Here is a 16,697-nt window from a genome sequence, read left to right as displayed (position 1 = left end):
TTTGTTGTCGAACAATAAAACAGCTGCTGTTGATTATTTACTCTGTGCTAGACACCAAGCACTTTATATATGTTAGCTTATTTCATCTTCATTACAATCCCATGAGGTAGGAGGTACTATTATTAGCCCCATTTTAAAGATAACAAAACAGAAGCAAAGGGAGTTATATTACTTGTCCTAGGTCAGTGGATTTCAAGCATTTTGAATGCAACCCATAGTAGAAACATTGCTTACATTATAGTTTAGATCACACATAGCTGTTTCACAATATTATACTAATCCTTACTATACAGGACTCACTCAGTATTTTCTATTCAATTCTTTTTTTTTTTTCAATGCTGCTCCAAGCCACTAAGTTGATTCTATGACGTACTAATGGATTGCAACACACAGTTTGAAAAACAAGGCCCTAGGCGACTATATACCACAATCCTAATAAAATTACACAAAATGTGAAGTCATCATACTCTTTAATGCCCTGTATCAGGTTCTGTGCTGCATGTTAAAGACACAGGTTTGAATCAGACACAGTCCTGCCCTCAAAGCACTCACAGACTCCTTAAGGAAACACAGGCAGATAGGCAATGAGAGCACAGCAGTGGTTCTCAATTCTGGCTGCATCTTAGAATCACCCGGAGGATTTTTTTTTTTAAAGCACTAGTTAATGTTGAGGCTCTATTCCCCGACTTTCTGATTCAATTGGTCTGGGATGGGGTCTGGATATTAGTATTTTTTAAAAGCTCCCCAGGTGACTCTAAGGTGCACTTGGGACTGAGGATCACTGCAATACAGCATAAGTGCTACGTTAAAGGGGAGCATAATATAGGGGCATCTAACTATCTAAAGGTATTGAGAAAAGCCTCAAAGAGAAGTTGTTTTTTGAGCTGAGTTTGTGTGCTGAATACCTTCTGTTTGGTCCTTTAGATCCACTGTCCACTCACTGTCTGCCCAGTACACTGAAGCTGTACAGAGTAAGTCAATGGGCTCCTTTGATCCCTGGCTTCCACTTAGGTATGGGCCCACACCCTTGCAGGAGATTGGTGAGAGGGAGGGGAGGGAGGGCCAGGTAGTAATTCCCTGGCTACCTCCCTGTAAGTTTGCCTTGGGCTGGCTGTGAACCTCCTCTGAAGGTAATTGCCCCTTTCAAGATGGCTTGATGAACAGGACTCTTTCCAGATTCTGTAATTTCTCCCCACTTCCCCACCCATTCAGGTCAAGGGGTGTTAACAGCCCAGATATGTTCCTGAACTATCCCTTGTCTTCCTCTACACCCCACCCACAAGTTTGAAATTAGTCGCCTTGTGAATAAACCTTTGTCTAATTATCCCAATCTCAGTGTGTCATCTGTTTCCTTCTGACACTCTGACTGATAAAGCCTGGAAGCAGTAAGGGAGCTTGCTATAAGGATAAGGAAGGAAAAAAAAACCCAAAAACCCAGGCAGAGGGAGCAGCGTGAGTAACGTGGCAAAGAGGCATGAAAATACTGTATTTTTGTTTGTTTAATTCCCTTTATTGGTGGAGGACAAATTGCTAAATCCAATGCTCTGTTCTCAGTCCTATTCTTACTAGATTTATCAGCAGCATTTAACCAATTTATCGCTCTCTCCTCCTTGGGACAAATTTGTCACTTGGCCTCCATGACATTGCACTCTTTTGGTTCTTGTTCTTCCTCTGGCTACTCTTGTTCAGTCTCCTCTGCTGGTTCCCTCTCATTTTCCTGATGTCTTCATCTCCCTGAAGCTGAACGCTGGAGTCCCAAGGACTGTCTTTACACTAACTCTCCACCATCATCCAGTGTCATGGTTTTAAATACTCAGTGCTGTCCACTCCCAAATTTCTATCTTTGACCTAGATCTCTCCTCCAAATCCAGACTCATATATCCAACCTAACTAGAGGTAAGAGTGGTGTCTGGAGCTGACTCCTACAGCCAATTGTTATATTTTCAGGAATTTTTTCAGCCTCTTGTTAAACACAGCTATTACTGAAAAGGGCGAAAGACTCATACGATCTGAAGAGGAACCAGAGTATTAAACACAGCCACTACTGAAAATTAAATTATGTAAACTTGAAAGATAAAATAAATTATATTAAAAGCAAAAGTAATATTAAAAACATCACTTTCTAATTATTTTACTATATTTTATTATTTTTATACTCTTGGGGTCATTTACATCTATTCTGTCTGTATTATGGAAATACTATACTACGGTGTGCTACTCTTGCATCCCTTCCTAACTCCGTGTTCAGCGACATCATGTTGGCAGCTCAAAATCAACCATGGTGAGAGTATTATACCACCGAAATTGGCAAATGCTACCAGTGAGAGCTTGATTTATTGTTTTGTTGACTGCTTAGACTTAAGAAAGTGATGGAAAAATATTAATAATGCAGAATAAATTTACAGTGTATTGTGTCTGTAGCTATTACACTGTAAATAACATTAAAAACTTGAGGAAATATTCTTCTAGTATTGGAAAACTACTATCCAATTCAGCAAAGAAGACACTTGTGTCATTGACTAGTGAAGTTCCAACATGTCTTTATTGTTTCACTTTCATCTTACGATTAATGCAAATGAAAATATCAACAAACATTCATCCTAGAACTATCCTTGTTCAGCAGCTGCAGCCTTTAGTTGGCTGCCAATACAAGTTTGGCAGAAATCAATTAAAGCATTCTGTGAGAATAAATTGGCCATGTGGAATTCACAATAAGGAGTATTGTATATCTTATTATCATTTGTGAATTATTTGCTATGCATCATTTATATGAATAAACTTTATAATAAACTTCTATGGGTACACACACGCACGCATGCACACGCACACACACACATACACCTTTTTTCCCCTAGGGAGCCAGTTGTTAAACATTTACCAGCAAAGCACTGCTAATAGGCAACTCAAACTTAACGTCCAAAACTGAACCCTTGGTGTCCCATTGCAAACCAGTTGTCCCTGCTGAATGAAGATGGTGTCTTCATCTCAATTAATGGCAACTTCATCCTTCCAGTCGCTCTGACCAAAAACTTTGAAATCATCCATGAGTCTTCTGTTTCTCTCATACCCTACATCCAACCTATCAGAAAATCCTTTTGCCTCTACTTTCACAATACATTCAGAATCTGACTACATCCCACCACTTCCACTGCCATCACGTTGATCTAAGCCTCCATGCTCCCCCACGTGGATGAGTGCAATCGCCTTCTGACTGGTCTCCTTATTTCAATACTGCAGTCAGAGTGATTCTGTTAAAACAGAAATGTCATTCCCCTGCTTAAAACTCTTCAATGGCTTCCCACCTCAATCAGATTCCAAGCCTATATCTTTAAAACGCCTTATAAGTCTCTGCCCCCACCCCCATCCCATTACCTCTAACCTCATCTCCTGCTACAGTTCCCCTCCCTCACTCCACTGCAGCTACACTAGCCTTCTTGCTGTTCTCCAAACACATCACTTCCTGCCTCAGGGCCTTTTACTTGTTTCCTCTATGTGTAATGTTACTTTTCTTCCAGTTTTCCCCATTGTTTTCTCTCTTCCTTTGATCTTTGCTCAAATGCCACTTTCCCAGTGAGGATCCCTGATCGCTTGAATTAAAGTTGCAATCCCTTCCCACCCTACCGTCACATTCTCTCTCCCTCTCTCTTGCTTATCACCATCTAATGTACTATATGTTCCGTATTATAAATTTTAGTTATTATCCTTTCCTGTCCCCACTAGAATGTAAGTTCAAGAATTTTTGTCTGTTTTATTAACCACTATATTCCTGGCCCTTAAATCAGTGTCTTGTACATAGTAGGTGCTCAACAATTTGTTGAACAAACAAAACATTAATAGGTATTCTAAATACCCATAGAAAGCTTCTTTGAGCTTATTATGGGAAAGGAATATGGGGGGATCCACAACTGAGTCCTCTACTCCTCCAGGTGCTCAGCTGAGACTGTGTGTGCATTTGTCTGTGCCTGTAGGTCTCCTGTTTGTATAGATGGACCACCTAGAAATAGCTGTGCTCTTTCAGGAACACCAAAAATTCATAGTGGACTGAAAATTAAATGGTAAAATATACACTGTTGGCTAAAATCCACATTTCATATTAGATTCCAACATAGCCAAGTAGTAAAAGTCACCAGAGGGTTTAAGAAAAATGAGTATTTACTGAGTAGCTAGCACGTGCCTGGGAGCACAAAGATGATTCAGGTACAATCCTGCCTGCCCCCAAGGAGCTCACAGTCTGATGGGGAAGGTAGGCCATGGAAACAGACAACTATACAATATTATCATCATCCCTCTAACAGGAAAATGTCCTAAGTACAAAGGCAACAGAGAGGAGAGAATGATTACTTGTAGTAGCAGAGGGGGATGATATCTGAGCTAGGTTCTGAAGCATGATTAGGGAGGAGGGAAAAGCCCAGAGAGAAATTTACAAGTGAGAGACATTTCATTATAATTTTTTTCCCCCTCTGCTTACTAGAAATGCCTACCTATCTGGACTTTAACAGGAAATAGCCTGGCCAAGCTTGCAGAACTCCAAGTTGTGTGGAGCAGAATTTGAGAACTCCTGGTTATTGGGACGCCCAAGGAAAGGAGACCAAAAGGTTCACAAGGGCAAAGCAGGGAAGAGCGGACCATTTAATTCCACAGGACCCATCAGAGGCTCAAGACTCCCACAGGAAGGGTGTGAGGAAGGAGTATGAAGGGCAGAAGTACTTTATTTCTGCCTTGGCCCTTGCCTAGGGTACCCTTTTTCCTATTCTCCACCTCTCCGTATGATGTTATCTGCTTCTGAAGAGAGAGGTTGCTTGGTAGTACAGAAACATCTCATGTTCTGAATCTGAAGTCCCGGGTTTGAGTCCTATTAACTGTATAATCTTGTGCCCAGCTTCAAAATCTTTGCTTGCCACAGTCTAGAGCAGGGGTCCCCAAGGCCCGGGCCACGGACCGGTACCAGTCTGTGGCCTGTCAGGAACCGGGCCGCACAGCAGGAGGTGAGCGAGAGGCCGGCGAGTGAGTGAAGCTTCATCTGTATTTACAGGCACTCTCCATCCCTCGCATTACCGCCCCTGCTCCGACTCCTATCAGATCAGCAGAGGCATTAGATTCTCATAGGAGCTCGAACCCTATTGTGAACTGCGCATGCGAGGGATCTAGGTTGAATGCTCCTTATGAGAATCTAATGCCTGATGATCTGAGGTGGAGCTGAGGCAGTGATGCTAGCACTGGGGAGAGGCTGCAAATACAGATTAACATTAGCAGAGGGCTTTGACTGCACAGAGACTATAATAAATCAATTGCTTGCAGACTCATATCAAAACCCTAGCACTGAGTGGCAAGTGTAAACAAGCTCAGGGTTCCCACTGATTCTGCATTATGGTGAGTTGTGTAATTACTTCATTATATATTACAATGTAATAATAATAGAAATAAAGCACACAATAAATGTAATGCGCTTGAATCATCCCGAAACCATCCCCCGCCCCACCCCCAGTCTGTGGAAAAACTGTCTTCCACGAAACCAGTCCCTGGTGCCAAAAAGGTTGAGGACTGCTGGTCTAGAGAGTGAAGTCCAAGCTCCTTGGCTTGGCTCTCAAGACCCTTCTCCATCTGGCCCCTGATGATCCCTCCAGCCTCATCTACCCCAAACTCCTTCTCAGCCAACAGCCAAGCACTTCTCTTGGGCTTTGTGTCTTCACAGACACTGTTCCCTCAGCTGACATCTTTCCCCTCCCCCTTCCCAAACTGGAGAATTCCCATTTCTCTTTCAAGACGTGATTCTGGTGTGACTACCCCCAGGAGGCTTTTCCTGACGGCTAGTTTAGCAATGGCCACAAAACCCCAGAGCTTCCTCTAACCCAGCATGTGGAGCACATCTGCTCTTGCCCCTTTACTATCCAGAGGAATCTTTCTACAACATAGGACTCACTGCCTCTCCCCCGCTTAAAAAAGGAAAGAAGTTTCATTTCTTGGCTTAAAGACCATAATCTTCACTGTGGCCTGCCAGGTCTGTGTGACCTCACCCCTGTGCTGCCTCTCCACCTTTCTCTTCTCACCCTTTGCTCTCTCTGCTCCAGCCAAACTAGCCTTTGTTTCTCAATGCACCATGTTTCTCTCTCAAGACCTTTGCACTTGGTTTACCCTGGCTAATTTCGACTCATTCTTCAGAGCCCTGACTTCAGACTATACTACAAAGCTACAGTAATCAAGACAGTATGGTACTGGCACAAAAACAGAAAGATAGATCAATGGAACAGGATAGAAAGCCCAGAGATAAACCCACGCACATATGGACACCTTATCTTTGATAAAGGTGGCAGGAATGTACAGTGGAGAAAGGACAGCCTCTTCAATAAGTGGTGCTGGGAAAACTGGACAGGTACATGTAGAAGTATGAGATTAGATCACTCCCTAACACCGTACACAAAAATAAGCTCAAAATGGATTAAAGACCTAAATGTAAGGCCAGAAACTATCAAACTCTTAGAGGAAAACATAGGCAGAACACTCTATGACATAAATCACAGCAAGATCCTTTCTGACCCACCTCCTAGAGTAATGGAAATAAAAACAAAAATAAACAAATGGGACCTAATGAAACTTAAAAGCTTTTGCACAGCAAAGGAAACCATAGGGGCTTCCCTGGTGGCGCAGTGGTTGGGAGTCCGCCTGCCGATGCAGGGGACATGACTTCGTGCCACAGTCCGGGAGGATCCCACATGCCGCGGAGCGGCTGGGCCCTTGAGCCATGGCCGCTGAGCCTGCACGTCCGGAGCCTGTGCTCTGCAACGGGAGAGGCCACAACAGTGAGAGGCCCGCGTACCGCCAAAAAAAAAAAAAAAAAGGAAACCATAAACAAGACCAAAACACAACCCTCAGAATGGGAGAAAATATTTGCAAATGAAGCAACTGACAAAGGATTAATCTCCAAAATTTACAAGCAGCTCATGCAGCTCAATAACAAAAAAACAAACAACCCAATCCAACAATTGGCAGAAGACCTAAATAGACATTTCTCCAAAGAAGATATACAGACTGCCAACAAACACATGAAAGAATGCTCAACATCATTAATCATTAGAGAAATGCAAATCAAAACTACAATGAGATATCATCTCACACCAGTCAGAATGGCCATCATCAAAAAATTTAGAAACAATAAATGCTGGAGAGGGTGTGGAGAAAAGGGAACACTCTTGCACTGCTGGTGGGAATGTGAATTGGTTCAGCCACTATGGAGAACAGTATGGAGGTTCCTTAAAAAACTACAAATAGAACTACCATATGACCCAGCAATCCCACTACTGGGCATATACCCTGAGAAAACCAAAATTCAAAAAGAGTCATGTACCAAAATGTTCATTGTAGCTCTATTTACAATAGCCCGGAGATGGAAACAACCTAAGTGCCCATCATCGGATGAATGGATAAAGAAGATGTGGCACATATATACAATGGAATATTACTCAGCCATAAAAAGAAACGAAATTGAGCTATTTGTAATGAGGTGGATAGACCTAGAATCTGTCATACAGAGTGAAGTAAGTCAGAAAGAGAAAGACAAATACCGTATGCTAACACATATATATGGAATTTAAGAAAAAAAAATGTCTTGAAGAACCTAGGGGTAAGACAGGAATAAAAATGCAGACCTACTGGAGAATGGACTTGAGGATATGGGGAGGGGGAAGGGTGAGCTGTGACAGGGCGAGAGAGAGTCATGGACATATACACACTAACAAACGTAAGGTAGATAGCTAGTGGGAAGCAGCCACATGGCACAGGGATATTGGCTCGGTGCTTTGTGACAGCCTGGAGGGGTGGGATAGGGAGGGTGGGAGGGAGGGAGACGCAAGAGGGAAGACATATGGGAACATATGTATATGTATAACTGATTCACTTTGTTATAAAGCAGAAACTAACACACCATTGTAAAGCAATTATACCCCAATAAAGATGTTAAAAAACACAAAAAAACAAAAACAAAAACTTCTTTCCTCTGGAAAGCCCTCTTTGTGCCCCCTCCCCAGGCTAGTTTAGGTGGCACTTACCACAATAGTAATTTTAGAGCTATTTATGAATGATTTGATAACTGTCTCCCCCATGCTGTCTTGTTCATCACTGTATGAGGGGCACCTAGAAGAGAAGCTGGTGTAGAATGGGTGCTCAAGAAGTGTTTGTTGGGCTTCCCTGGTGGCGCAGTGGTTGAGAGTCCGCCTGCCGATGCAGGGGACATGGGTTCGTGCCCTGGTCTGGGAAGATCCCACATGCCGTGGAGCGGCTAGGCCCGTGAGCCGTGACCGCTAAGCCTGCGCGTCCAGAGCCTGTGCTCCGCAACGGGAGAGGCCACAACAGTGAGAGGCCCGCATACAGGGAAAAAAAAAAAAAAAAAAGAAGTGTTTGTTGAATGACTGTGTAAGTGCTTAGCCTATACCGCATTACATGAAAGCTCCAGTTTTCTCAAGCCAGCCTGTGATCTCCTGGAGAATTAGTACAGCATCAGCACCCAGCACCGTGCTTGGCACTTAGTGGGGCTCCATAAGGGTTTTCCAAGTTTGGGAAACACTGTGAAGTGCTGCCCAGATCCCCCATCAGTGAAGACTTGTAACACCAGCTATTGGGAATGCTGTCAGTGAAGAGCCTTTAACTGTCAGCCCCCCAGGGACAGGGACCCCTTGGCTCCTGTCATAGCCCTTCCCAGATGGGCCCACATCCCACGAAAGATGAAGGCAGGGATATTAGAGGCCCGGTCTGGTCATCTTAGCTCATCTGGGGACAACGCTGATGGGCCATTCTAGTTCCAGAGCCCCTGTGGGGTCAGCCATGACTGTCCTTGGGCCTGCGTGGACCTCTGGACTTCTTCTGCCCACTCCTGTTCCCTCCCCCTCTTCCACAGGTGTGGATCCCAAGGGCACTCCCACATAAACACACTTTACTGCAATCTCCATCTCAGAATCTGCTTCCCAGGAACCCAACCTGAAACAGGCCCTCTCTCTTCTCTTCTCCTCTGTCTCATCCCTTTCAGGGGACGTCCATTCATTCACCTAAAGTTCGTAGGCACCATTCAGCTGACAAAAAAGTTTCACATCCATTTTTCTATTACTCTCATTCTGTACTGTCTAGGTGCATCAGGAAGGCAACAGATGGAGAAACTGGGGCCCAGAGAGGTGCTGCGACCAGCCTAAGGGCACTGCACTAATTAAAAACTAGCTAAGCTCCCAGATGCAGTTTTCCATCTCCCTTTCCCTACCTAGTCGCTGCATCCTGGAGCAAGAGGGAGCCTCATTGAAACGAATTCCGGTCTCAGTGGGCAGAATCCTGAAACCACGGCTCTAGGGTCCGGAAAGGGGCGCGGAGTCCAACGCTCCCGCAGTACAGATGGGGAGACTGAGGTCCAGAGCCCGGCTGTCCACCGCCCGCGGAGAAGGGGGCGCGTCCTGCCCGGCTGGCCGCTTGGAGCCGGGGCCGCCTCCTCCCGCCCCCCGCGCCCGTGACCCCAGCCCTGCCTTTGCCTTTGCCACGCCGCCTGCTCGGGAGCGAGTCATGGTGGCGGGACTGGCGGCAGCATGGCTGCTCCTGGCGGCTGCGGCCTGCGCGCAGCGGGAGCAGGACTTCTACGGCTTCAAGGCGGTCAACATCCGGGGCAAGTTGGTGTCTCTGGAGAAATACCGCGGCTCGGTGAGTGTCCGCCCGCCGGGCCTCGGCGCCATCCAGCCGGGGCCTGACGGGGGCGCCCGGCGCCCGGGACCCTGCCGGGTGTGGCTCCGAGGGGCTCTGGCCGCCCGGCCACCCTGCCCTGGCTCCCCATCCCCACCCAGACATCCCGCCGGGCGCGGCGCCCCCAGATCCTGCGCCGGGTCTGTCCCTCGACTACGTGGCATGGCCCGGCGCGCGGTGAAACCCGAAACTCTCGCTGCCGGCGCCGATTTCCCTCCCAGCGATTTTGGGCAGCGGGGCCCAGCCTCTCACACACCGGTCTAAAAAGTAACCCTAGCATCCTAGGGCCTTTGTCTCTCGCATCCCCAGTTTCCACGTTCGGAACAGAGGGAGTTAGTGATAATCAGTCCAGTGAGAACATTGTGGAAATGAAAGCTCGGTGCAGAGGGAGTTACCATTTCAGACACACGGGGACCTTACACAGATCATCCTTTAGAGAGTAGTACACTAAGTCCCAGAGAGGGAAGGTCGCACAGCGCTAGAAAGCACGGAGCCTGGAGGAGAACCGATTATCCATCCGTGGCCTACTCTAGGCAAACTTTTTAGCTGGGAGCTCAGGCTGAGATTTAAGTGTCATCCAGTATAACTGCTACCTCCTTACCGAGAGGGAGTCTCAGCTCAGAGAGGACTTGAGAGAGGAAGTGTGCCTGGGTGAGTCTTTGAAACAAGAGTGAGTTTTAGTAAGACCAAGAAGAGCACTCCAGGCAAAGAGAACTGTCAAATGCCAAGACTCAGAACTAAACAGTAAGAATGGTGATGCTGGTGGGGAGGTCTTCAAGCAGTTGTGCTTGAAGGAGCATAAAGCATGAGGGTGAAAGACGAGGCTGAAGAGGGTAGGGAGGGACCAAGAGGGGCCTTGAACGCTACCTTCAGAGACCGAAATGTTGCACTGTGTGTAATGAAGAGCCCTCCAAGTTCACTTCTCAAGGTGGACCTCAGGCTGTGGTGTGGAAAGGGTGGGGAGTTGGTTTCTAATGGACAGGGAGGCCCAGCATCTGGATTTGGATGGACCACACACACACACACACACACACACACACACAAACGGCTGTTAGCATTCTCCTCCCAGGAGCAAGGCCATCCTTAGTGAAGAAAGTACTCTCTAAGCCTTGGAATTCTCAGTTATCCTGGGAGTACTGGGTATAGTAGTCCTTGTCCTGATTGCCCCCCGCCCCAAGGTATTGTGAGTTTCAAATGAGGTGACAATGTGGAAGCACTTGGTAGAGTGCTTGCTCTGTGCTTGTGTTTGTGGGGCCCCAGCAGGAACCTCATCCAGGGCTCGGGGCAAAGGGCCAGTAAGAGCAGGGCCCATTGCCATTCAGGCCTTCCCTTCCCTCTGGAGCAGCTCACCAGAGAGCCCCAGGTTTAGCACTTGACCAGCTCTGCTACTCATTAATTCATTATTTATTGCTGAGCACCTACTGTATACTAAGTACTGTGCCAGCTCTTTGGATACAACGGTGAACAAAACAGCTAAGTTTCCCCTTTAACAGAGCTTATGTGCGGTGGAGAGGAGAAAGGCAATAAACAAGGAACAGAGGAATGAACAATGTAATTCCTAATAGTAATAGATGCTAAGACAAAAACAGACAAAGGCTATTTGCTTTCAGAAGTAATAAGGCATGCAGGATGTGAGGAACAGAAATCCTGGAGGAAAATTACCTGGAAAGTAGTCCCAGAATTCTGAGTGTTTTCATCCTCTAGGTCACTGGTAGATCCTAAAAAGCATTGGAGCGAGAGGCCTAGAAATCAATCAGAAAGAAACTGAAAAAAAAAAAAAAACGAAGTCACACACCTGCTACGAGGTGGAGTTAGAATTTGAACCCGGGCAGTCCAGTTCCAGAGCCCATGTCTTAATTTCCAGCTTATTTCCAACTTTAGAGGGAAACCAGGAACAGTCAGTCCAGGGAACCTGTAAACGAAACTGTGTGTTAACCCAAGCTTGGTTTGCCACTTGGGCAATATGGTCATTCATTCACCTGCAAATAGCTACTGGCTCATTATGTGTATTTTACCATGGGTTTTTTAAAAATTGGAAGCAAAACCCACTGGCTTCTTTATAGGCACTACATGCCTGCCACTGGGTCCAGCCCTGGAGACATAGCCATGAGCAAAATTGTATGGTTTGTGCCCTCACGCTAACTGGGAAGACAGTCATTTAGACCAGTGTTGAGTGTAGATAAATGGGTGACACTCAGGAATGCCCTTGGCTACACTGTGAGGTTATGTACATATAGGCCTGAGTGTAGCGTGTATGTGAATGGTGTATTTGTTTGCTTGCTTCTGTGTACTCATCTGAGTCTGCATCTGTGCTTGTATATGTATATGTAAATTTACTGTGTGTATTTAGGTGTATCTGTCTGTGTTTTGGTCACTTTAAAGATAAGCTTTTTGGATTCAGGCACGGAAATAGAAATAGGATTTCCCTCCTTCCAAAAGTATGGGCAGACACACAAGATGTAGGTTAGAAATAAACAACCTTTAATGCTCTCAATGCCCAAGGATCCAGTAAAGAAGAAAGAGGAAGACCTCTAACTAGTGAAGGGAACTAAGAGTCCCAGTTTCTCACCACCAGAGGCTCAATATGGCATATGCTGACAAAATGGGGGAGGTTGTTCTAACAGCCTGTGGCCCCAAGGAATGGGTGAGGGAGATACAGCACAGTGGTTCTCATCGCCTAGCTCAGTGGTTCTCAGCTGGTGGTGATCTTTTTCCCCAGGGGACATTCGGCAATGTCTGTAGACATTTTTGATTGTTAAGACTAGGCGTCTAGTGGGTGGAGGCCAGGGACGCTACTAAACATTCTACAATGAACAGGACAGCTACCTCACAACAAAGATTATCCAGCCCCAAGTGTCAGTAGTGCTGAGGTCTAGAAACCCTGTCCAGCCTCAGCAGTCTGTGCCCGAGCATGTCCAGTGCCCCAGGCTGCCCCTGGAAGGTGGCCCTCTTCATGGAGCCGGCTGGTATAATCCTGCCTCTTCTAAAAAGTGGCCAGGACTTCCCTGGTGGTGCAGTGGTTAAGAATCCGCCTGCCAGTGCAGGGGACACAGATTCTATCCCTGGTCCGGGAAGATCCCGCATGCCGCGGAGCAAATAAGCCTGTGAGCCACAACTACTGAGCCTGCATGCTGCAACTACTGAAGCCTGCGCGCCTAGAGCCCGTGCTCCGCAACAAGAGAAGCCACAGCAATAAGAAGCCTACGCACCGCAGCAAAGAGTAGCCCCCACTCGCCGCAACTAGAGAAAGCCCACGCATAGCAACAAAGACCCAACGCAGCCAGAAATCAATCAATCAGTAAATAAAATTTTTTTTAAAATAATAAAATAAAATAATAAAATAAGAAGTGGCCAGAGAGATAGGGCTTGGCTACCTAAACACAGGGTGAGAATTTAAATCCTTTAATAATATATAACTAGAAGCTAAAAACATAGCATTGGTGCCAAAATTGTAACTGCAGTAATATAATCAAGTTCCATCAGCCAGATTTATATTTATCACCGAACGGCAATAAATAAATATATTATAAGGCAATCATAAATTTAAGGGTTAGTCTAGTGATAGAAGAAAGTGGTATTTGTTTGCTGGAGGGAGAGGGGCAAAAAGGGATTGCCCTGAGGTTCTTCGGATCCTTTTATCAAGAAAACCATGTCTGTCTATGTACCCATTCAGGTGATCATATATATGTGCACACTTACTTATTCATTCAGCACATACTTTCTGAGACTTTTCCATGTGTCAGGCCCAGTAAGGAAGTGAACATAGCTCCTGCCCTCAGTGGGTTCACATTCTAGAAGGAAGACCAACACATGTATAGGCAACTACAGTGTAGAATGATGAGTGCTAGTTGACTGAGCCAGAAATTGAACCCAGGTCTGCCTTTTCTCTCTCCTGTATCACCTCCTGATGTGCGTTCACCAGTATGTGTGCCTCTCTCTGTGATGGTGTTCTGTGTGTTTGTGGGCATGTGTGATGTGTGCTAATGTATCTTTGTGTCGAGGGGCACAGGCATACCCATTCATGTGTATTGTGTACTTATTCTCATGAATGTTTATGTATGTGTTTCACACATCTGTAAGACTCTGCATGTTTATGAGAGAGAGCATTAATTGTTGAGGGGGCATCACATACGTGGGCATGTCAGGGCATGTGCAAGTGTGTGCCTCTTCACTGGTTTGTGTATGTGTCTGGGTTTTGCTTTTGCCACCCAGGTGTCCCTGGTGGTGAACGTGGCTAGCGAGTGTGGCTTCACAGACCAGCACTACCGGGCCCTGCAACAGCTACAGCGGGACCTGGGACCTCACCACTTCAACGTGCTTGCCTTTCCCTGCAACCAGTTTGGCCAGCAGGAGCCCAACAGCAACAAGGAGATTGAGAACTTTGCCCGCCACACCTACAGTGTCTCTTTCCCCATGTTTAGCAAGATCACAGTCACCGGCACTGGTGCCCACCCTGCCTTCAAGTACCTGATCCGTGAGTCCTGAGCCTTTCCACCACCTTCCTTCAGCTGGCTGAGGCTGTGGCTCCCTGGGCAGCAGAAGCTACTGGCTGGCTGGGTGACCTGGGGCCCCTTAGACCCGCACAGGCGGGTTGATGGTCTGTTCTAGCACTAATCTTTGAGGATGAACTGAGGAGTATTCCTGCTTAAGAATATCTCCGCCCCTGCTGCCTTGCAGTTCTCCCTCAGAGGCACTCTTGCAGACTTCTCTGGGCTCCTGTTTCCATCTGCAGTGGCTCCTAGAAGGAGACTGGACCCTCAGATTTTAGTCAGTGTGAATTAGTTGAGCTTATGGACTTAGCTGCAGGCAGGGGATGCCGCATGCCTGGAGAAGGCCGGCCCATATCTCCTGTCCTGAGTCAGAGGCAAATTGTGTAGGCCACAGGAGAGAAACCTTCTGAGCTAAAATACCAGATCTTGGGAATTCCCTGGCAGTGCAGCAGTTAGGACTCGGCACTTCCACTACCCGGCCTGGGTTCAGTTGCTGGTTGGGAAACTAAGATCCCAAGCTAGCTGTGTGGCGCAGCCATAAAAAGAAACAAACAGATCTTAATATTTGAGAAATAGATTCCTTCCGCAGAAGCCTCAGAACCACAAAATGGGGTCATTAGCCAAGCTTGTCATTAAGTACTGTTTCCTTTCTCAGGCCTCTCCCTTCCTTTGGGGGCTCCATTTTTGCCTTCTCCCACCTCCTATTCCATGCTTCTGGTTGCCCTCATATCCCTCACTACCACCCCCACACCCCCACCCCCACCCCGCCCCCCACCCCCCCACCCCCCGCCAATCCATTCACCTGGAAGAGTAAATAACAAACAACAGTGTAGCAAACAAAAGGTCCCTTACTGAGGCAATTTGAATTTTGCTTTGTGGGTCAATCCTAATATTTGTTTTTTTTCCCCTGTGTGTTTTTATTAGTTCCTTCTCAGTTCCCATAGTTATAGATCAAACCTGGCTGTGCTTTAGAAGCACCTGGGGACCTCTTAAAAATGCATTAGCCTGAGACCTACTGAAGCAGAGCCCAAGAATCTGTTTATATTAACCCCCCTCCTCCACCACCACCACCACCACCATGATTCAGATGCAGAGAGTCCATGGACTAACATTTGGAAACCATTGAGATTTAATCAGAAAATAGGATATAGACTGTGTAGTAGTTTGAGGTCATTAATAAAGGAAGGTCTGATGTTGCCTTACCCAGCACTTCACAGAATCATAAAGCAGTAGTTCTCAACCTGGGCACCAGATTGCAATCTCCTGGAAAGCTTTTGAAAAATACTGATGCCTGAGTCTCACCCCCAGATATTCTTACTTAAGTGGTCTGGGGGTATGGACTGGGCATCAGGATTTTTAAAAGCTCTCCAGTTCATTCTAACTAATAGAACCACTACTTCAAGGGAGGGATGGACACCAATAGTGGGATTCCGGGAGAGGGGACACAGGGAAGCACACTTTGCTCTCCTTCTTCCTTTGCTCTAGAGACTTCTGGAAAGGAGCCCACCTGGAACTTCTGGAAGTACCTAGTGGCCCCAGATGGAAAGGTGATAGGGGCTTGGGACCCAACCATGTCGGTGGAGGAGTTAAGGCCCCAGATTACAGCGCTTGTGAGGAAGCTCATCCTGAAGAAACGAGAAGACTTATAACTACTTTCCCTCCTCTCCCCCTGTCCCCTCCCCTCACTGTTCACCAAGTGACTGTTCACTCAGTGTTCACTGAGTGACCAAAGCAAACACAAATGGTGCTACAAGGGAGAGACTACTGACTCTCCTTCCTCCACTCTTATCCCACCTACCCCATCACTCCTGTCTGGGGAAAATTCTAGTAGTTTGATTATTTGAATCTTAGAGCAACCTGTAAGAACCCCTGACCAGTGACAGCTCTTGACCAATGACTCAACAACCAATAAGAGCCTCTGGCCCCTGAAAACATGTGGCAAATAGAGGTACAAGCAATAATCTCCTACCTGTTATGAACTCTCTAAAATGAGGCCAATTCCTGCCTCACAGGGCTGTTGTGAGATTGAGGATGAAAGGCCTACGAAAGTGCCTAGGGCAGTGCCAGGTAACTAGGAGGCGTTCAATAAATGTTTTTTGCATATGAACCAAAAAATAAGTTGTGATCAATAAAAACTTGAACCCAACATGAATTTCCAGCCATGAGAATCCAGGCCAAACATTTGTTGTTGTTGTTGCTGTTGTTATTGTTTTCCTATGTATTTTTTTCAATTACAAAATTAATACAAATTCATTGTAAAATAAGATGATACAAAATAAAAATGAAACTATCGCCCTCATTTCCTATATGGTCACTCCCTGGAGGTAAACACTGTTCGCAGTTTGGTACCAAGTCTTCCCAGACTTTTTTTATCAAGCCTATCATTATTGCCCAATAAGAATTCACTGACCAAAAGTACACTACAATTACCAGGCAAAGGATAAGAACAGATAATTCACAGAAAAATAGAGACGGATAATGAGGATATGAAAAGATGTT

General features: G+C 46.1%; 1 protein-coding gene across 1 annotated transcript; it reads left to right on the top strand.

Annotated features, from left to right (window-relative positions):
• The first annotated feature begins 9,235 nt into the window (after positions 1-9,235).
• On the top strand, positions 9,236-16,497 carry GPX7 (glutathione peroxidase 7). Its single transcript, XM_004273846.4, has 3 exons — positions 9,236-9,669; positions 13,921-14,182; positions 15,684-16,497. Exons 1-3 carry the CDS (start codon positions 9,370-9,372, stop codon positions 15,845-15,847), a joined length of 726 nt encoding a protein of 241 aa, XP_004273894.2. The 5' UTR covers positions 9,236-9,369; the 3' UTR covers positions 15,848-16,497.
• Positions 16,498-16,697: the final 200 nt, after the last annotated feature.

The sequence above is a fragment of the Orcinus orca genome, chromosome 1 (assembly GCF_937001465.1).
Source record: "Orcinus orca chromosome 1, mOrcOrc1.1, whole genome shotgun sequence".
In the NCBI taxonomy this organism is placed as follows: Eukaryota; Metazoa; Chordata; class Mammalia; order Artiodactyla; family Delphinidae; genus Orcinus; species Orcinus orca.
The sequence above is the reverse complement of the archived record's forward strand: the minus strand, read 5'-3'. Positions and strand labels throughout refer to the sequence as shown.

Coding starts and splice junctions, on each gene's coding strand:
- GPX7 (XM_004273846.4), top strand. CDS start 9,370: ATGGGGAGACTGAGGTCCAGAGCCCGGCTGTCCACCGCCCGCGGAGAA. Junction 9,670..13,920: donor TGGAGAAATACCGCGGCTCG/GTGAGTGTCCGC, acceptor TTTGCCACCCAG/GTGTCCCTGGTGGTGAACGT. Junction 14,183..15,683: donor TGCCTTCAAGTACCTGATCC/GTGAGTCCTGAG, acceptor CCTTTGCTCTAG/AGACTTCTGGAAAGGAGCCC.